Raw genomic sequence first — 22,259 nt, forward strand, 5'->3', positions numbered from 1 at the left:
ATCGGAAGAGCTGAAGCAAGAAAACAAATCACTTTGCTTGGCTCCCAAACATCACATACATTAAATAATTAAATACGTCTCTTACATCAGTCAAAGCCGATAACTTGGAGGAGAGGGTAAAGGAGGAGCTGCATTTGCATTGCATTGGTCATGTAGTACAGGAAATAGGAATGATAGTCAAGCTTTGAAGAGTTAAAGTTGAAGTTGAACACAGCAATGGATGGTAACTATATATGATAAAACTTTTTGCATTTGAACTTCAACTATATACTCTCATTCTTCAATCAATCCCTAAAATAATTCTGATCCCTCCATTAACACCCCATTACAATGTTTCCTCAAACCCAAATGCTTCACTTTATACTGCTCCCTCACTTGACCCAAGGCCACATGATCCCCATGATAGACATGGCCAAGCTACTAGCACAACATGGTGTGACCGTCACCATAATCACCACTCCCCTCAATGCAACACGCAATAAACCTATCATAGATCGGGCCATTGAATCAGGGCTTCATATCCAACTTCGACAAGTCCAATTTCCATGCACTGATGTTGGATTGCCTGAAGAATGTGAAACTCTGAACGCCCTACCCTCCAAAGATATGTACAAAAATCTCCTTACAGGTATTAGGATGCTACAAAAACCAGTGGAACAAATATTGGCTGAGCTAAATCCTCGTCCAAGTTGCATAATTTCAGACAAATATTTTGCCTGGACTAACCAAACCGCTCGTGGGTTGCAGATTCCAAGGTTAGTTTTTGATGGTACAAGTTGTTTTTCCCTCTCGTGCACACACAATATAATCACATCCAAGGTTTATGAGAGTGTGCCCGAAATGGAACCTTTTGTGGTCCCTGGTTTGCCCGATATGATTGAAATAACTAGAGCCCAATTACCTAATGCTGTCAATATAGACCCAACCAACACAATGGATATTCGTAAAGAATGTAGAGAGGCTGAACTAGAAGCATTTGGTGTGATAGTCAACACGTTTGAGGAATTAGAGCCAGCATATGTTAGAGAAGTTCGAAAAGTTAGAGGAGAGAGAGTTTGGTGCATTGGGCCCGTGTCATTAACCAACCAAGACAACTTAGATAAGGCTGCTAGAGGCAACAAGGCCTCAATTGATGAAAGACAATGTTTGAAGTGGCTTGACTCATGGAAACCAAGCTCTGTTGTCTACGTTTGTCTTGGAAGCCTCAGTCGCTCACCATCAGCACAATTGATAGAGCTTGGTTTAGGCTTAGAAGCATCGAACCAACCTTTCATTTGGACTATAAGAGGAGGTGACAAACTAGAAGAACTTGAGAAATGGATATTAGAAGAAAAATTTGAGGATAGAGTCAGAGGGAGAGGCCTTTTGATTAGGGGTTGGGCTCCACAATTGTTAATTTTGTCACACCCTGCGATTGGAGGATTCCTAACTCATTGTGGTTGGAATTCAACACTAGAAGGGATATGTGCTGGTTTGCCAATGATAACTTGGCCATTGTTTGCTGAGCAGTTTTATAACGAAAAGTTTATTGTACAAGTGTTGAAGATTGGTGTGAGTTTAGGGGCTGAGTTTGTTGTAAACTGGGCAGAGGAAGAGAAGTTTGGGGTGGTGATGAAGAAGGAAGAATTTAAAAGGGCTATAGATCTGTTGATGGAAGATGGAGAAGCAGGACAAGAAAGAAGAAAGAGAGCTAAAGAGCTTGGGGAGATGGCCAAGAAAGCAATTGAGGGATCTTCCAATCTCAACATGAAACTCTTGATCCAAGATGTCATGCAAGAAGTGATGGACAAATTAATATAAGATCATTTCCGTTGTGTGTGGAGTATCATTTGTAGAGTCATTTCATTGAGGCAAAGAGTGATGTAGCTTAACTGAAATATTTTGATATTTTTAATAAAAATGTTTACACTTAAATCATCTCTTTCTCTTTTCAAACTATTGAATTGTAAAAAATTAAAAGTAAATAAAAATGTCATATCATTGGCTCTCTTGCTTATTGTGTATGTTATTAATTGCACAAGAATTTGGCATAATATCTTAGGTGCTGAATATAGGTTCTTCAATTATATTCAAACACCTAGTTGCTTTGACAAATAAATAATAAATAGTGTTATCATTTTCAAGGATAATTAAATTCAATGTAACCAGATATTTTATTTATTTTTAGAAGAAAAATATCTAAATTTAATTGGGTAATTTAACGTTATGCACCTAAGTTACTATACTTAAACTTTACCCTATACTAACTTGTAATCCCATACAAGCACATAAACGAATATGCTTAAAAGATATATATTAAAATGCATAGAATAATTCTTACATATATAATTTAAATATTATTTATAGTACATTCTCAAATATATTTTTTTTAACTCTTCAAAAAGTCTTGTAATAATATTATTAGGTATAAAATATAAATTGTTAATTTTATTAATTTTTTATGTTCATTAATTCTAAACTCTTTGGTTTTTGTATGCAATAACTTACTTGGATGGATATTTATAATATGGTCCTACATTTGACTCAAAAATTAAGAAATAAAACTCTCTAAAAATAAATATTTTAAAAAATATACATGAAGATGCATAGTATAATTCTTATATATATAATTTAAATATCATTGATAGTTATTCTTATATATATATATGTGTGTGTGTGTGTGTGTGTGTGTGTGGGGTCATGGGTCTAAATCATACAATTGGGTTTTGAGCTTTGGCCAAGAGCGTGAGAAGTCCAAATCCGAGGAGGAATATCTCTTCGGATAAGCTAAACGCAGATCATGTATAGATCCTAATGATCAAAGTAACCTTCCAAGAAGCTCTAGTGATAGGGACGTGCACCATAAACGTACAAGAAAGATGGGAACCCAAAAATATCTAAGGGAAAACTGCTACCACTGCATTGAATGCTCTGTATCTAATTCCCTGGCCGCATTAATGAGGAAGTGACCTCTGAACAGTACTTTTCCAGCCTTATAACCATCCTCCAAAGACTTCTAGAGGAGGCTGATGGGACAAGTATCAGCCTAAACCATCAACTATCCACATGTAGGGTAAAGGTGAAGGAAGAGATGTAGTATAAATGAGAATAAAGACCTTAGAGGAAGGGGATCGGAAAACAGAGAAAGAACACTGTAGCAATCACAATTGCACTTGTACTATGTTTACTTGATTTATATGAGCACTTGCCTCCTCGGACAAGGAGTTCATCCATATTAGCCGTTGTCCAATTCACTAAAACTTAGTTCTTTGACCCACTCTCTACAAATTTATTGTACTAAACTCACTAGGCCAAGATCCCATACATTTTGGGCTTGGGCTGCAAATCGTGTCCCTACAATTGGCGCCGTCTGTGGGGAAAGCTTGTGTGATAGTGAGTGTAACAGTTAAGTATGGTAGGATCATAATTCTAGGGGCTTTTGACATCAAGCACAGGATCATAGTTCTAGGGGCTTTTGACATCAAGCACATGCCTTATACCTCTATCAAGGGTCAAGTCCTCGCGAATCTGGTGGCCAAGTTCACTAAACCTCCATTAGAGGAAGTGGCAGCAACAAAGAGCATGGATGAAGAATCGGTTGGCACAATTTCCCTATAAGAACCTTTATTCTGGAAGGTATATGTTGATGGTGTAGCAAATCAAAGGGGCTCCGTAGTGGGGCTAGTTCTGGAAGGTATATATTGATATCTTCTAATCTTTCTATAAGTGTTCGAACAGAACCTCAGCTATGTCGGGTCCTTCAGACCTCCTGCTTTGGGGAAATTAACACACACTGACATCTTTTGAAGTGGTTAAACAGAACATCAGCTATGTCGGGTCCTTCGAACCTTCTGCTTTGGGGAAATTAACACACACTGACATCTTTTAAAGTGGTTAAACAGAACCTCAGCTATGTCGGGTCCTTCGGACCTCCTACTTTGGGGAAATTAACACACACTGACATCTTTTGAAGTGGTTAAACAAAACCTCAGCTATGTCGGGTCCCTCGGACTCCTGCTTTGGGAAAATTAACACACACTAACATCTTTTGAAGGGGTTAAACAGAACCTTAGCTATGTCGGGTCCTTCAGACCTCCTGCTTTGGGGAGATTAACACACAATGGCATCTTCCAAGTGTTTAAACTCAAACTTAGTCATGCCTGTAGTCCTCGGACCAGATGCTAAGGGGAAGTTAACATTCAATGGCATCTTCCAAGTGTTTAAACTCAAAATCAATCATGCCTCAGTCCTTGGACCAGATGATGAGGGAAGTTAACACTCAATGGCATCTTCCAAGTGTTTAAACTCAAACTTAGTCATGCCTATAGTCCTCAGACCAGATGCTAAGGGGAAGTTAACACTCAAGGGCATCTTTACAAGTGTTTAAACGGAAACTCAATCATGCCTCGGTCCTTGGACCAGATGATGAGGGAAGTTAACACTCCATGACAACTCTACAAGTGTTTAAACAGAAACTCAATCATGCCTCGGTCCTCAGACCAGATGATGAGGGAAGTTAACACTCCATGACAACTCTACAAGTGTTTAAACTGAAACTCAATCATGCCTCAGTCCTCGAACCAGATGATGAGGGAAGTTAACATTCAATGGCATCTTCCAAGTGTTTAAACTCAAACTTAGTCATACCTGTACTCCTCAGACTAGATGCTAAGGGGATGTTAACACTCAAGGGCATCTTTACAAGTGTTTAAACGGAAACTCAATCATGCCTCGGTCCTCGGACCAGATGATGAGGGAAGTTAACACTCCATGACAACTCTACAAGTGTTTAAACTGAGCCTCAGTCATGCCTTGGTCCTCGGACCAGATGATGTGGGGAAGTTAACATTCTATGCTATGTATTTGTTTCTCACTAAAGTGTCAAGACAAATCTAAGATCATAACCAACTCCTCAGATTGGTAGCTCTGAAAGGAGCAATTTACAATACAAATATGGGGCGTGTAAAACGGCACTCCCCTGGGTGTAAATCAAGGGATCAAGTAGTATTAACTCTTAAAGAATTCAACCCCACTTTTCTCCTCGGATGAGAGGAAAAAACCGGAGTTTTGAGGGGCTATTGTGGGGTCATGGGCCTAAATCATACAATTGGGTTTTGGGCTTTGGCCGAGAGTGTGAGAAATCCGAATCCGAGGAGGAATATCTCCTCGGATAAGCTAAACATAGATCGGGTATAGATCCTAATGATCAAAGTGACCTTCCAAGAAACTCTAGTGATAGGGACGTGCACCATAAATGTACAAGAAAGATGGGAACCCAAAAATATCTAAGGGAAAACTGCTACCACAACATTGAATGCTCTGTATCTAATTCCCTGGCCGCATTAATGAGGAAGTGACCTCTGAATAGTACTTTTCCAGCCTTATAACCATCCTCCAAAGACTTCTAGAGAAGGCTGATGGGACAAGTATCAGCCTAAGCCATCAACCATCCACATGTAGGGTAAAGGTGAAGGAAGAGATGTAGTATAAATGAGAATAGAGACCTTAAAGGAAGGGAATCGGAAAATAGAGGAAGAACACTGTAGCAATCACAATTGCACTTGTACTCTGTTTATTTGATTTATATGAGCACTTGCCTCCTCGGACATGAACACTTGCCTCCTCGGACAAGGAGTTCATCCATATTAGCCGTTGTCCAATTCACTAAAACCTAGTTCTTTAACTCTTTAAAAAGTTTTGTTCATCTATACTATTTAAGGGGTTTTCCCTGTTTGGATTTCTCAATTTTGATGCCTAAAATACCCTCATCAAACCCACTTATAAGTTTTCAACTAACGGAGATAAATTTGTAAATTAAAACTCCTCCACTTTAAGACCCACAAACTCACATACATTTTGCCAGTTTCTATCTCACTTTCTATCTCTTGTTCTTCTTCAAATTGAAAACATTCAGTTTAGCTCTACATCCTCCTTTCTTTTCTTTTTCTTCTACTTTCGGATTTGGTTTCTAAACAATTTAAACAGACACTATCAAAGACTCTATCAACTTTTCAAGTTCTATCTTTTACAAGTTCCTCTTTATTTTCTTTTCTTTTCCCAGTTCTTCTTTGTTTTCTTTTCTTTCTTTTTTTCTTTTGTTTATCATTAACTTTCTCTGTTTATCATAGTTTGAGGAGTACTTACCCGTGGGTGAATGTGATTAGGGATTCAATGGTGTTTGATGGTGGGTTATTACCCGTGGATGACTTTGTGCTTGAACCAACTCCTTGAAAAAGAATATTGATAAGGGTTCTTTCTTTTTGTTTTGGCTTAGAATTAAACACAAACTCTTTTTTGCCTTTTTTTTTTAGGTTGAAATTTATGCTTTTTTTTTTAGGGGATTACGCTACTTGGTTTGCAGTGATAGATCATAAAACACAAATAGTGTTTCTTTGTTTTGTGTTTTGGATCCTTGTGATGGCTATGAATTTCTTCTTCAGTCCAAGAGCCGAAAACTCATTCCATGGACCTCCTTTGACGAATCCACCATTAGAAATCTGAATTTTGTAATTCTCGATAGATACAACTGTCATACTATCTGTCGAGATCTTGATAGATACTATCTATCGGCAGCTGTCGAGAATCTATTCAGCTTTAATGAACAGCTTTTCTTCACTTGTTTTTTGATCCAATCTTCATGACTTTAATACTAGACTTGAACTCTTATTCTTTGAAATATTAAACACATCCTAGATCTACCCAATTACAAGTAAAGTGTGTTTTGTCAAAAGATTAGCCAATTCTAATTGACATGTATTCCTAACATGATTCACATATGTCCTAACAATTAAGTCACGATTTTTTTAAGAAATTTGTTATATTTACCCTCCCACGAGGAAACATTTTCCTAACTTTGCTACTATTGAGATGGCATGCCCTTGTGCCCAGTAAAACAATAGTGATTCAGCTATGTCACCCACCAAAAGAAGGAAAAAAAATCACAATTAAAACCAATTTTGTGACTTATAAATTATAATTATCATCAATCATTTTTCCATGTCTATTGCTGCGTCTGTATTTTCGGAATAGAAGCTAAGCAAATAATCATCTGCACCTTCCTAACAGCACTTCAACAACATTATGAGTTTTTGATCCATCTGAATTAACTCGTTGATAGTTAAATACAAACTCTAGAGCATTTTGAAACTAGGACTCTACTCTCGTATTCCCAAACAGCCAAGTCTTCTCTAATTCCCACAAACAATTCAGCCATGGTTTCACAATCATAAATTCACAAGCTTCACTTCATTCTTGTCCTTGTAATGGCCCAAAGCCATCTCATCCTCCTCCATCTTGATCTCTTCAAAGCTCGTAGTAAGCCTCTGAAACTTTGAATCCTTAACAGCCTTAGTTCCTTCATAGGTTGTCTGGAGAATGGTCCATGCTTCTTTAGCAGTTTCAGTGGAGGATATCTTCTTGAATTCCTCATTAGTGACTGCACTAAATAGAGCATTCAGTGCCCTACTGTTAAAGTTTGTCACCTTGATTTTAGTATCATCCCAATCGGCTAGCGCTTCCGTAGGCTTAGTCCAGTCTATCTCCACAGCTTGCCACACTTTCTCATCTAAAGACTACACAAAAGCTCTCATGCATACTTTCCAGTATGCATAGTTAGTGCCATCAAATAAATGAGGTATAATAAGAGACTATCCTTTATCCATGACAAACAGGGGTCAATAGATCACACACAAAGATTAAAACCTAATCAGAATGTGCCTACTCTGATACCACTTAATAGGTCAATAATGTATTGAACCCTTATGATGAATTAATTGATTAATTAGCCAAGTTTATTAATTAATCAAATTAACATGCAAGATACGTGGTAGCACAAACAAATCACCAATTAAACTAAGTATGTAGCGAAAATTAAATAAATACGGTAATTTTTTTACGAGTGGAGAAAACTTACATAGCAAAAATCTCACCGAGTGATTTTAAGGTTATCACTTCTAAGAATCCACTATTATCAAAACAAGTAATTACAAGTAAAGGAATCCTAGTACCTTATACCAACTTACAGTTGAACCCTTACCCCAATACCCAATTGGACTTGTTCTGTAGTGACAATCTCTCTTTTTCAATGCACAGCTCTCAGTACGTGACTAACCAATTGTGCAGATCCCAATACGCGACTTAATCACCAACTTGAGAAGAATGTTGGCTGCAAAGTTCTTCAGTTTATCACACGATGAAGATCAAGAAACTTCTTGGTCACAAAACCCTACGGTGTACAAACACAGCAGCTTCTTCAAGAAAAAGATGAACTAGGGGAAATTCTGTCTCTGGTCACAATTTGCATGACAAGACTTTTCTTCACACTTGTGCAACTTTGCTTAACCTTTGACGGCCCTTAAATAATCTTTATATATGTTTAGCGTTGAAAGAAAAGAAAGCCTAAACACATGCTCACGAATTGGATGAAAAACAGTTCTGAAAAACTGAGTTTCATAAACCTCGATAAATAGCCATCTATCGAACTAGCTATCAAGCCACGGGCTTCAATAGCTTTTGAATCTCGATAGATGCTAGCTGTCGAGTTTTAAAATCCTGCACTTTTTCACTTGATTCTTAGACAGACTTGCATAACTTTAACACTTGAACTTGAAACCTTGTTTCTTGAAGTATTAACACATCCTAGATCTACCCAATTACAAGTAAAGTGCGTTTTGTCAAAAGATTAGTCAATTACATAAAATATTAACATATGTTCCTAACATTGAATCAATCATGTCCTAACAGAACTAAGACGAGCTAAACTGCTTACGGTCCTTGTCAAATCCTTTAGCATTGGCATTCTTCATAAACTTTTTGAATTGTCGAGTGATATAGGATTTCATCTTAGAATCTTCATCGTCTGAAGACTCATCAGTGTCACTACTCTTGGCCTTTAATGCCATGCTCTTTCCCTTACTAGATTTCCCTATCCTTGTCAAACCCAACTCATAGGTCTGTAGATTACCAACCAGCTCTGTTAAAGGAATTTTGTTAATATCCTTTGATTCCTCAATCACGATGATCTTGGCATAAAATCTCTCGAGCAGAGATCTAAGTACCTTTCTAACAATCTTGGGTTCGAGAATGGTTTCCCTAAGATTAAAGGTTGAGTTCATTATGTCCTTGAGCTTGGCATAGAACTCATCAAATGACTCATCCTCCTCTATCTTAATCTCTTTAAAGCTCGTAGTAAGCCTCTGAAGTTTTGAATCCTTAACAGGCTTGGTTCCTTCATAGGTTGTCTAGAGGATGATCCATGCTTCCTTAGCAGTTTCAGGAGAGGATATCTTCTTGAACTCCTCATTTGTGACTGCACTGAATAAAGCATTCAATGTCCTGCTGTTGAAGTTAGCCACCTTGATCTTAGCATCATCCCAATTAGCTGGCGCTTCCTTAGGCTTGGTCCAGCTTATCTCCACAGCTTGCCATACTTTCTCATCTAAAGACTGCAAAAAAACTCTCATCTGTACTTTCCAGTATGCATAGTTAGTGCCATCAAATAAAGGAAATATAATAAGAGACTGTCCTCTATCCACGACAAACAAAGGTCAACAGATCACACAGCAAAGATTAAAACCTAATTAGAGTGTGTGTACTCTGATACCACTTGATAAGCCAAGAATGCATTGACCCCTTGTAATGAATTAACCAATTAATTAGTCAAGTTAATTAATTAATTCAATTTTCATACACTAAGTGTGGTAGCACAAACAAATCACCAACTAAGGTAAAATGCAATGAAAAATAAATTGACATGATGATTTGTTTACAAATTAGGGAAATCTACACGGCAAAAACCCCACCAGGAGATTTAAAAGTCACCACTCCCTAGAATTTACTATTATCACAACAAGCGATTACAAGTAAAAGAATCTATGTACCTTATACCAACCTACAGTTGAACCCTTACCCCAATACCTAATTAGACTTGTTCTGTAGTGACAATCTCTCTTTTCAATGTACGGCTCCTAGTACGTAACTAACCAATTCGATACGCGGATCCCAGTACGCAACTTACTCATCAACTTAAGAAAGATGTTGGCTGCAAAGTTCTTTAGTTCATTAACACGATGAAGATCACAAAGCAACTTGATTACAAAACCCTACAGTGTGCAAACACAGCAACTTTTTGAAGAGAAAGATGAACTAGGGCATATGTCTCCGGTTCACAATATGCTTGTGAAAAACTTTTGCATTGAGTTGCATCAGCTGTGACGGCCCTTAAAACAATCCTTATATATGTTTAAGGTTGTGAGAAAAGAAAGCCCAAACATCTATTCACGGATTGGAGTGAAATCAGTTCTGAAAAACTGACTTTCATAAACCTTGACAAATAGACTATCTATCGAGAAGCTATCGAGTATCGAGCTAAAACAGTTTTTTAAACCTCGATAGATACTAACTGTCGAGCTTTAAAATCCAACACTTCTTTACTTGTCTTTTGGACAAACTTGCATGGTTTTAACACTTAAACTTGAAACCTTATTCCTTGAAGTATTAAACATATCTTAGATCTACCCAATTACAAGTAAAGTGTGTTTTGTCAAAACATTAGCCAATTCTATATTGACAATTGTTCTTAACAATGATTCACATATGTTCTAACAGAAGAAAATTTTGAAGAGAGAACTAAAGGGAGAGGTTTTATAATTCTAGGATGGGCACCACAAGTTCAAATACTTTCCCATTCAACAATTGGAGGGTTCTTAACACATTGTGGTTGGAATTCTACACTGGAAGTAGTTAGTGCCGGCATGCCTGTGATAACATGGCCTATGATTGTTAAGAAATTCTACAATGAGAAGTTAATTGTCCAAGTGTTGAGGATTGGTGTGAGGGTGGGAATTAACATGTCTATGGACAATGAGGAAGAGAAGGATAAGATGTTAGTGAAGAAAGAGGATGTGAAGAAAGCAATAGAGCAATTGACGGAAGAGGAAAGAGAGGAAAGAAGAGAGAGAGCTAGAAAGCTTAGAGGAATCACTAAGAAAGCAGTTGAAGAAAGGGGATCTTCTTACTTTAACGTGGAGTTGTTGATTTAACATCTCATAGGACAAGTCACTGATCATCAAGCGATGTAGAACAAGGGTTCTATAATTTTTTGATAAGCTAAATATTAAGTGCAAGTTTGGGATTGGATTATAAGCGAGTATATTACTTATTTTTTCTATTATTTATGAGTCTTACGTGAGTCACCTACTTATTTTATTTTATTTTTACTTATTTTTCCTATAACTTGTAAATCTCACGTGAGTCACCTACTTACATTTTTACTTTTTATTTACGGTACTTTTGGCAAAAAGATTATAGCAAAAAGTTAAATAAGCTGTTTCCCAATGGACAGTAAAAGTCAAGGCAAATGAACAATTAAGTCAATCATTTTTTTTCTTATGTTTAATTATTCTTTTGTTTTAGCATATTTTATTCGTTTAAGTTGATTTTCTAGCCTAGGAATTTTAAAGATATTTTCATAATTCTTATTCTTAATAACCCTAAAGAATAGAGAGCTCTTCTGAATTTCTAAAATTTATGGTGAATTCTAGATTTCTTAAATGGGTTGCATTAGTCTTTAATTAAATTCAACAATTATCAACACTTATTAACTAGAGGTTTAAAAAAAAAATTGTATGTTCAAAGAACCAGAAAGGTAGAGGTTCAAAATTGTGAGGTTGGACCAAGGTAGCAAAGAACACAAATTTATTGTTATTAGTAAATTTAGAAATACATTAGTATATGATGCAACCAAAGTAGCTATCTCAATGGTCACAATGCATGACAAAATCTTAGGAGTTAGAGGTTTGAGGTTCTATTAATTGCCAACAATATTTTCAACATTTTTACAAGACAACAGTCATTCCATTTAATCGGCCGAACCACAACCAGTTCAGTAGTAGTTCTCACAATTAATTAACAATATTTGAAATGTGTGATTTTCTAAATTATAAAAAAATAAAAATAAAAATAAAAACCTTCAAAACCATGTTATCAATCATATGATTCATATTCCCTTGTGATATATATAGATTAATAAAAATAAAAACAAAAGTCGTTCTATTTAACCGATCAAACAGGGACAGACTCAAGCGAGCCCGAGCCCTCTTTGGGTCCAATTTTTTTTTTTTTAATATATAGTTATTATATATTTCATTTTTGTAGTCGGGCCTCTCTTCCAAAGCCTTAGGCCCTCATTCTCTCCAATTAGGCTAGCTAGCCTAACTCAAATAACAACTATCCAACCCAAGTCTTAACAAAAACAATAAAACATTAACAATGGTGATTGTATTTTAGCCAAAAACTATTTTACTACCAAAGAACCAAAAAATTATGTGTTATTGGAGAAGCTAAAGCTAAATTTTTTTGCAATTACAGTAAAATGATATAGACACCAATTAACTATAGCAAGCTGTTAAAAATAAAATACAATATTTTATTAAGGTTATATCTCTTCCTTCAATTTAAAAACTCAAATTCTCTCTCTTCCTTTATTATATTAATGAGTTGTTTATATTATTTTAAATGAAGTAATAAATAAATAAATAAAAATAAAACATTTGATATTGGTGTATTGTAAAGTGAGGTAGTCAAATAAATAAAGTAGCTTTCTGAGGTGCTAAAAAAATAAAAAATTTTAGCACCACCATTGTGAATGTTCTAACTTTAAAAAAAAATATATATATATATATATATATATATATTATTTTGTTTTTGTTTTTGTTTTTGTTAGTAGATAATTGCATCTTAATGTATTTAGAAACAATGATTTTGTGTGTTTATAACTTTTTAATACTATATGGTTATCTATTTGGAGTTTTTTTTTTTTTTCCTTTATATTCTGGCTCCAACTAATTTAAAATCCTGGGTTCGTCCCTACGATCGAACCATCAGTTTTTTTATTTTTTTACAAGTAACAGATTAACTTTCAATTCACAATTATAACCCGATCATACCAGGTGATTTGGTCCAATTTTTGAAACTAGATGTCAATCATGTGCCCTTGTAAAAAAATGTGTAAATAAAATAAAATATTTTATTGATAATTTGATATCACCTGAAATTGAACACCATAATAGATAGTAAAAAGAAAAAGGAAGTCACCTTTAGATAAATGGTGGTAAGCACATTGTGTAAAACTGAGTTTTTTTTATTGAAATAACACTATGGTTGAAAATTTTTCTTGTGTGAATGTTTTCCTTATTTTAAGAAAAAATATATATTGAGAGTGCTTAGAGCTTAAGCAATTTTATTTTCAAATGATATAATTTTATTTGTGATGTATTCACAACCAATTAAATGTTTGAGAATCCTCCTCAAATTCATAAGAATCATATATATATATATATATATATATTCAAAATGTCATTCAAGCCATTTGAAATACCCCTATAATGCATGAGAATCCTTTTAATACTCTTGAGATTCTAAAAGACTAGTAATAGTTCGTGCAAAATATAGAAAAGTTCAAAAAAATTATATATAATTATTGTACTTATTAATAGGTACTAATTATGATTATATTTGCATATAAAACTGTCTATTATAATATTAAAATAAAATATGATTTGGCAAGACTCTAATGAACGGTGTAATTGTATAAAGTTTTATAGGAAATTTTTATAGATATTTAAACTCAACTAGAAAGTATAAATTAAAATAATGACGTGAAAAAATGTGAAATTTCAAAAGTTTATGTGGCAATGTTAGAAGAAATCAATCAAAAGTTAAAGATGATGGCAAGTGTGTCATTCAAGCCATATGACAATACTCTCCTATATAATTTCACTATTCAAAATGTTGTTCAAGTCTTTTGAAATGTCTTCTCAAAAAAAGTCATTTGAAATGTCTCACTAATGCTTGAGAATCTTTTAAATTTTTGGGTAAATTACATTGATACCCTTGAAGTACAGCTAAAGTAGACTTGCTAAACCCATTAAAGAAATGCCACTTTAATTGTCCCATATGATTAAAATAATTGACACTTTTGGCAAAGCAAAGTGTTAATTATTTTAAGCATTTGGAGAAGGAATATCATTTTCTTGAAAATTGTGTATAATAAGTCTAATTTCACTATAGCTTAAACATGCAAGAGTAATTTAGCCTAAATTTTTAAGAATCCTAAGATATTGTCTAAGTAGATGCTATGTTAACTCCTTCCTATGTGATTTCAATACTAATTAAGAACATCACTCACACCATTCAACAAGATTCTCCTCCTACATATTGGTCTATTCTAAATGTCGTTCAAGTCATTTGAAATGTCTCATTAATGCTTGTGAAGCTTCTAAAATTTCTAACTGACTATTGAAGTAGACGCTACGTTAACTCCTTTGGTCCTTCCTATGTGATTTTCTAGGACAATACTGAAAATGTCATTCAAATTTCCATTGACGTGTTTGAACTCCTTCCTATGGGATTTCAATGCTAACTAAGAACATCACTCAAACCATTCAACAAGATTCTCCTCCTACATATTGGTCTACTCTAAATGTCGTTCAAGTCATTTGAAATGTCTCATTAATGCTTGCAAAGCTTCTAAAAATTTCTGATTGATTATTGAAGTAGACGCTACATTAACTCCTTTAGTCCTTCCTATGTGATTTTCTAAGACAATGCTAAAAATGTCATTCAAATTTCCATTAAAGTGTTTTAACTCTCACTCAATTGACCAATACCCCCTGGGTATAGCAAAATTAAACTCACTATACCTGATTTTCAAAAAATGACACTCTGGCCTCAAATGATCAAAATAATCGAAACTTTGCCCCCTTTTGAAATTATTTTGAGAGCATAATGTCAATTATTTTGATCATTTTGGCACGAATTGTCATTTCTTGAAAATTGGGTATAATGAGTATAATTTTGCTATAGCTTAAGGGTGTAAGTATAATTTATCCTAAAAAGTATAATAATCCTAAGATATTTCCTAAGTAGACGCTACGTTAACTCCTTCCTACATGATTTTTGAGGCTAAAAATGTCGTCCAAGCAATTCAACAAGACTCTCTCACCACATATTGGTCTATTTAAAATGTCGTTCAAATCATTTGAAATGTCTCACTAATGCTTGAGAATCTTCTTCGAATTCCTAATTATTCCGAGGAATTATCGAAGTAAACACAACGTAACTCCTCCTTGTATGATTTACTAAGATAATGCCAAGAAGGTCTATTCAAATTGTAGTTGAAGTCATTCCACGTCTATTAGTGTATTCAAAATATCCTAGAAGATGTCATGACTGTTGTTGTCCTCCATTGGTATGTGATTTGTAAACTTTGTCAATAAGGCCAATCATATTATCGTGAAAGGAGAGATGATCCTTTTCTTTCATTTAATAATATTAATATACGAAGAAAAATAAATTACTACTTTATTCAAACAATCAATTTCTTATATTCGCTTATGACTCATGGGGAATAAATTTTATTTATAGACATATAATATAGAAAATAATAATGCAGAATTATTTTCTATTTTATTAGATTTAATTTTAATTTTTTGTCAGTGTTAGATTGAGATTTAAAATTATAAATTCATTGGTGTGCTTAAATGAATAGCTGAATAGGAAAAATTATTAGTGTTACATATCAATGGCAGATAGTGAAGTAATAGTAGAGATTTTTTTAAATAATACCACAAAATTATAAGAATTTTTATTTATTGAAAGGTAAATTGCAAATTACACCTTTAAAGTTTAAGAGTGTTTAGATTTTACACCCTAAAATTTCAGAATTTAGATTTTACTCCCTAAAATTTGAGAGTGTTTGAATTTTACACTCTAACGTTCCAAAATTTGGATTTTACTACCTAAAATTTGGAAGTGTTTAGATTTGACACTCTAAAGTATGGAAAATATTTGAATTTTACACCTTGAAATTTTAAAATTTGAGAGTGTAAAATCCAAAACCCTAAAATTTTATGAGGTAAATTCCACATTCTAAAACGTCAAAATATAAAATTTAAACACTCTCAAATTTCAGGAGGGTAAAAATCAAATTCCAAGATATCAAGGTGTAAAATTCAAAACTCTCAAACTTTAAAGATATAATTTACAATTTACCGAAACTAAAATCTTGAATATGATAATTTCCTTTCTTTCTTTCTTTTTTTTTCTTTTTTTTTCTTTTTTTTCGTGTATAGCTTACGATACAATGATTGTAGAAATAAAAATAATTTGCAAAAAAAAAAAAAAATTACACAAAACTTGGTCAAAAAGCTGAAAGACTGGAGTCAACTGCCGTTTAGACTTATTAGTACCGTCTCGGTGGTCGTGAGTGTGATGATGACAAAATTGACAAGGACACGCGGAGGATATTCCAAAATCCCAAAGTCAGTAACAGCTGTCCATTTGTCCTCGCTTAAATTATAAGCAGCATATTGCCTATTTTCCCTATTATTTATGGGTCTGAATTACATACTTATTATATTTAATTTTTACTTTTTTTTTTTTTTTTTTTTTTTTTACTATTTGCAAAGTTTACATCAGTCACCTCTTTGCACTTTTACTTTTTATTTATGGTTCTTTTGATAAAAAAATTTATAATAAAAAATTAAATAAATTGTTTCTAAATAAAGACTAAAAGTCAAGATAAATGAACACTTAAAGTCAATCATTTTTTTTCTTATGTTTAATTATTCTTTTGTTTTAGCATATTTTATTCAGGTAAGTTGATTTTCTAGCCTAGGAATTTTAAAGATATTTTTGTAATTTTTATTTTTAATAACCCTAAAGAATAGAGAGCAATTCCAAATTTTAGGATAATTTCTCAAATTTATGGTGAATTCTAGATTTCTTAAACGGACTGCATTACTCTTTGATTAAATTCAACAATTATCAACACTTGTCAACTAGAGGTTTAAAAACAAAACTGTATGTTCAAAGAATCATAAAGGTAGAGGTTCAAAATTGTGAGGTTGGACCAAGGTAGCAAAGAACACAAATTTATTGTTATTAGTAAATTTAGAAATATATTAGTATATGATGCAACCAAAGTAGATGTCTCAATAGTCACAATGCATGAAAAAATCACTGGAGTTAGAGTTTTGAGGTTCTATTAATTGCCAAAAATATTTTCAACATATTTACAAGACAACAGTCATTCCATTTAATCGGCCGAACGACAGCCAGTTCAGCAGTAGTTCTCACAATTCATTACCAATATTTGAAATGTGTGATTTTCTAAATATAAAAAATAAAAAACATAAAAACGGATTGACTTCAAAACCATGTTATCAATCATATGATTCATAGCACGAGCTATTACTAGTCTTTTAGAATCGCAAGAGTATTAAAAGGAATCATATGATTCATATTCCCTTGTGATATATATAGATTAATAAAAACAAAAGCAAAATTCATAGCGTGGGCTCTCCCTAGGTTCACAAAATATATATATATATATATAATCATATGATTCATAGCACGAGCTATTACTAGTCTTTTAGAATCTCAAGAGTATTAAAATGAATCATATGATTCATATTCCCTTGTGATATCTATATATATATGTAAGGACCTTGTCTGAACTTTTAGTCCAACAGATGTATGGACTTAAGCCCAAAAAACCCAAAGTAATAAATTTGTAGAGAATGGGTTGGAAAACTGGGTTTTAGTGAATTAAGTAACTGGCCTATAGATTTAAATGACATAAAAAGAAAGATAATAGATGATCACTAAAGAAAAAAGTCTCTAGCCAAGTCCGAGAAGACTGATTCTTAAATATTATTCTCAAAGTTTTGCTACAAGTCTAGTTCTAAATTACTATAGTGTTTCTTCCCTTTTTCTTCTCTCTTTCTTCTTCTGCCTCCTTTAGAAAGAGAGTCTCTCCCATTATATAGTCCCCTTTGAGTCATCTTGATCCCACACTTGTTGATCATCTGAACCCTTACTTGAATACCTATCCCATCAGACACCCACTTTGGCTTTCTGTGAGTTTTGGTTGCCAAGGCAGTACTGTTCAGGGGTCTTCTCCACATAAATGCGGCCAAAAAAATAGCTGCAGTGCATTCAATGCGGTGGTAGCAGCTTTCCCTTAAATATTTTTTGGGGTTTCCTTCTCTCTTGCACGTTTCTGGGGTACGTCCTTGTCATTGATACATCCTGGGAGGTCGCCTTGATCATTAGGTCCTATGTTTGACCTATTCTTAGCTAGTCCGAGGAGACAATCCTCCTCAGACAACCTTCCCGTCCATGTTCTGTTCGTAAAATCTGACTCAAACCAATTTGTAGTGGTTGCTTGTCTTCAGATTACTTACCTCCTCGGACAGGACCCAAGGCCCAATATGTGATTTGGGCCCTTAACCTCACAATATAAATTAATAAAAACAAAAGCAAAAGTCGTAGCGTGGGCTCTCCCTAGGTCCACAAATAAAACATATATATATATATATATATATATATATATTTCATTTTTGTAGTTGGGCCTCTCTTTCAAAGCCATATGCCCTCAAATAGTAACTATCCTAACTCAAATACTCCATCCGTCCCACTTTGTTTGTCCTCTATTCCATTTTGGGATGTCCCAAAATATTGTCCTGTTTCTAAAAATAAAAGTCATTAATTTACTAATGTTCCTATTATACCCCTATTTTATTAATAATTCAAATTTTTGATAAATTTATTTAAAGGTAATTTTGGAAACTTATATATTTTTAAAAGGTAGACAAGACAATAAATGATGTTCCCTTAAAAAGTTTGACTTTTCAAACAGGACAAACAAAGTGGGACGGAGGGAGTAGTAATTATCCAACCCAAAAACTTAACAAAAACAATAAAAATATTCACAATGGTGATTGTATTTTAGCAAAAAACTATTTTACCACCAAAGAACCAAAAAATCATGTGTTATTGGATAAGCTAAAGCTAAATTTTTTGCAATTACAGTATAATGATATAGATACTAATTGACTATAGCAAGCTGTTAAAAATAAAATACAATATTTTATTAAGGTTATATCTCTTCCTTCAATTTAAAAACTCAAATTCTCTCTCTTCCTTTATTATTTTAATGAGTTGTTTATATTATTTTAAATGAAGTGATAAAAAAAAAAAAAAAAAAACATTTGATATTTGATATTTGGTGTATTGTTAAGTGAGGTGGTCAAATAAATAAAGTAACTTTTTGAGATTCTAAAAGTTAAAATTTTTAGCACCACCATTGAGAATGTTCTAATCTTAACCAAAAAAATTAAAAATTAAAAAAAAGTCCTAGCCAACCTAGTATTAAAAGAAATATATTATTTTTTGTTTTGTTTTTGTCTTTGTTTGTAGATAGTTGCATCTTAATGTATTTAGAAACAATAATTTTGTGTGTTTATAATTTTTTAATACTATATGGATACCTATTTGGAGTTTTTTTTTTTCTTTATATTTCGGTTCCTGCTAGTTTAAAATCTTGGGTCCGTCACTGTTATCGAACCATCAGTATTTTGTTTTTTTTTTAAACAAGGAACAAATTGACTTTTAATTCACAACTATAACCCGATCATACCAGGCGATTTGGTCCAATTTTCGAAACCATGATATCAATCGTGTGCCCTTGTGAAAAAATGTGTAAATAAAATAAAATCTTTAATTATAATTTGATATCACTTGAAATTGAACACCATAATAGATAGTAAAAAGAAAAAGGAAGTTACCTTTAGTTAAATGGTGGAAAGCACATTGTGTAAAACTAAGGTTTTTTTATTGAAGTAACACTATGGTTGAAATTTTTTCTTGTGTGAATGTTTTCCTTATTTAAGGAAAAAATATATATTGAGAGTGCTTAGAGCTTAAGCAATTTTATTTTCAAATGGTATAATTTTATTTGTGATGTATTCACAACCAATTAAATGTTTGAGATTAATTTCTCCTCAAATTCATAAGAATCATATATATATATATATATATATATATATATATATTCAAAATGTCATTCAAGCCATTTGAAATACCCCTATAATGCATGAGAATCCTTTTAATACTCTTGAGATTCTAAAAGACTAGTAATAATTCATGCAATATATAGAAAAGTTCAAAAAAAATTATATATAATTATTGTACTTATTAATAGGTACTAATTATGACTATATTTGCATATAAAACTATCTATTATAATATTAAAATAAAATATGATGTGACAAGACTCTAATGAATTGTATAATTGTATAAAGTTTTATAGGAAATTTTTATAGATATTTAAACTCAATTAGAAGGTATAAATTAAAATAATGACGTGGAAAAATGTGGAATTTCAAAAGCTTATGTGGCAATTTTAGAAGTCAATCAAAAGTTAAAGATGATGGCAAGCGTGTCATTCAAGCCATACAACAATACTCTCCTATATAATTTCACTATTCAAAACATTGTTCAAGTCATTTGAAATGTCTTCTAAAAAAAAAAGTCATTTGAAATGTCTCACTAATGCTTTAGAATCTTTTAAATTTTTGGGTAAATTACATTGATACCCTTGAAGTACAGTTAAATTGGACTTGGTGAACCCAATTTCAAAGAAATGGCACTTTAATTGTCCCATATGATTAAAATAATTGACACTTTTGGCAAAGCAAAGTGTTAATTATTTTGAGCGTTTGGAGAAGTAATATCATTTTCTTGAAAATTGGGTATAATAAGTCTAATTTCACTATAGCTTAAAGGTGCAAGAGTAATTTAGCCTAAATTTTTAAGAATCCTAAGATATTTTCTAAGTAGATGCTATGTTAACTCCTTCCTATGTGATTTCAATGCTAATTAAGAACATCACTCAAACCATCCAACAAGATTCTCCTCCTACGTATTGGTCTATTCTAAATGTCATTCAAGTCACTTGAAATGTCTCATTAATGCTTGCAAAGCTTCTAAAATTTCTAACTGATTATTGAAGTAGACACTACGTTAACTCCTTTGGTCCTTCCTATGTGATTTTCTAGGATAATGCTGAAACTGTCATTCAAATTTCCATTGAAGTGTTTTAACTTCTTCCTATGGGATTTCAATGCTAATTAAGAACATCACCCAAACCATTCAACAAGATTCTCCTTCTACATATTGGTCTATTCTAAATGTCGTTCAAGTCATTTGAAATGTCTCATTAATGCTTGCGAAGCTTCTAAAAATTTCTAATTGATTATTGAAGTAGATGCTATATTAACTCCTTTGGTCCTTCCTATGTGATTTTCTAGGACAATGCTAAAAATGTCATTCAAATTTCCATTGAAGTGTTTTAAATCTCACTCAATTGACCAATACCCCCTAGGTATAGCGAAATTAAACTTGCTATACTTGATTTTCAAAGAATGACACTTTGGCGTCAAATGTTCAAAATAATTGAAGCCTCATTTTGAAATTATTTTGAGAGCATAATGTCAATTATTTTGATCATTTTGGCACGAATTGTCATTTCTTGAAAATTGGGTATAATGAGTATAATTTTGCTATAACTTAAGGGTGTAAGTATAATTTATCCTAAAAAGTATCATAATCCTAAGATATTTCCTAAGTAGATGCCACGTTAACTCCTTCCTACATGATTTCTAAGGCTAAAAATGTCGTCCAAGCAATTCAACCAGACTCTCCCACCACATATTGGTCTATTTAAAATGTCGTTCAAATCATTTGAAATGTTTCACTAATGCTTGAGAATCTTCTTCAAATTCCTAATTTTTTCAAGGGATTATCAAAGTAAACGCTACGTAACTCCTCCTTGTATGATTTTCTAAGATAATGCTAAGAAGGTCTATTCAAATTGTAGTTGAAGTCATTCCACGTCTATTATCGTATTTAAAATATCCTGGAAGATGTCAAGACTCTTGTTGTCTTCCATTTGTATGTGATTTGTAAACTTTGTCAATAAGGCCAATCATATTATCATACCTCTATTTTCCTTGCCGTTAGGCTCTTTTCGTGGAGCCCGGAGGCCATTCTCTTCCTGATGAAATTGTTTGTTCTGAAAGGAGAGATGATCCTTTTCTTTGATTTGATAATATTAATATACGAAGAAAAATAAATTACTACTTTAATCAAACAATCAATTTCTTATATTCGCTTATAACTAAGGGGGAATAAATTTGATTTATAGACATATAATATAGAAAATAATAATACAGAATTATTTTCTATTTTATTAGATTTAATTTTGTAATTGTTTCTCAGTGTTAGATTGAGATGTAAAATTATAAATTCATTGGTGTGCTTAAATGAATAGCTGAATAGGAAAAATTATTAGTGTTACATGTCAATGACAGATAGTGAAGGAATAGTAGAGATTTTTTTAGATAATACCACAAAATTATAAGAATTTTTATTTATTG

General features: G+C 32.9%; 1 protein-coding gene across 1 annotated transcript; it reads left to right on the forward strand.

The window, feature by feature from the left end:
- The first annotated feature begins 124 nt into the window (after positions 1-124).
- On the forward strand, positions 125-1,917 carry LOC126691983 (UDP-glycosyltransferase 73E1-like). Its single transcript, XM_050387322.1, has one exon. It carries the CDS (start codon positions 331-333, stop codon positions 1,798-1,800), a length of 1,470 nt encoding a protein of 489 aa, XP_050243279.1. The 5' UTR covers positions 125-330; the 3' UTR covers positions 1,801-1,917.
- The last annotated feature ends 20,342 nt before the right edge of the window (positions 1,918-22,259 follow it).

Source organism: Quercus robur, chromosome 7 (genome assembly GCF_932294415.1).
Source record: "Quercus robur chromosome 7, dhQueRobu3.1, whole genome shotgun sequence".
In the NCBI taxonomy this organism is placed as follows: Eukaryota; Viridiplantae; Streptophyta; class Magnoliopsida; order Fagales; family Fagaceae; genus Quercus; species Quercus robur.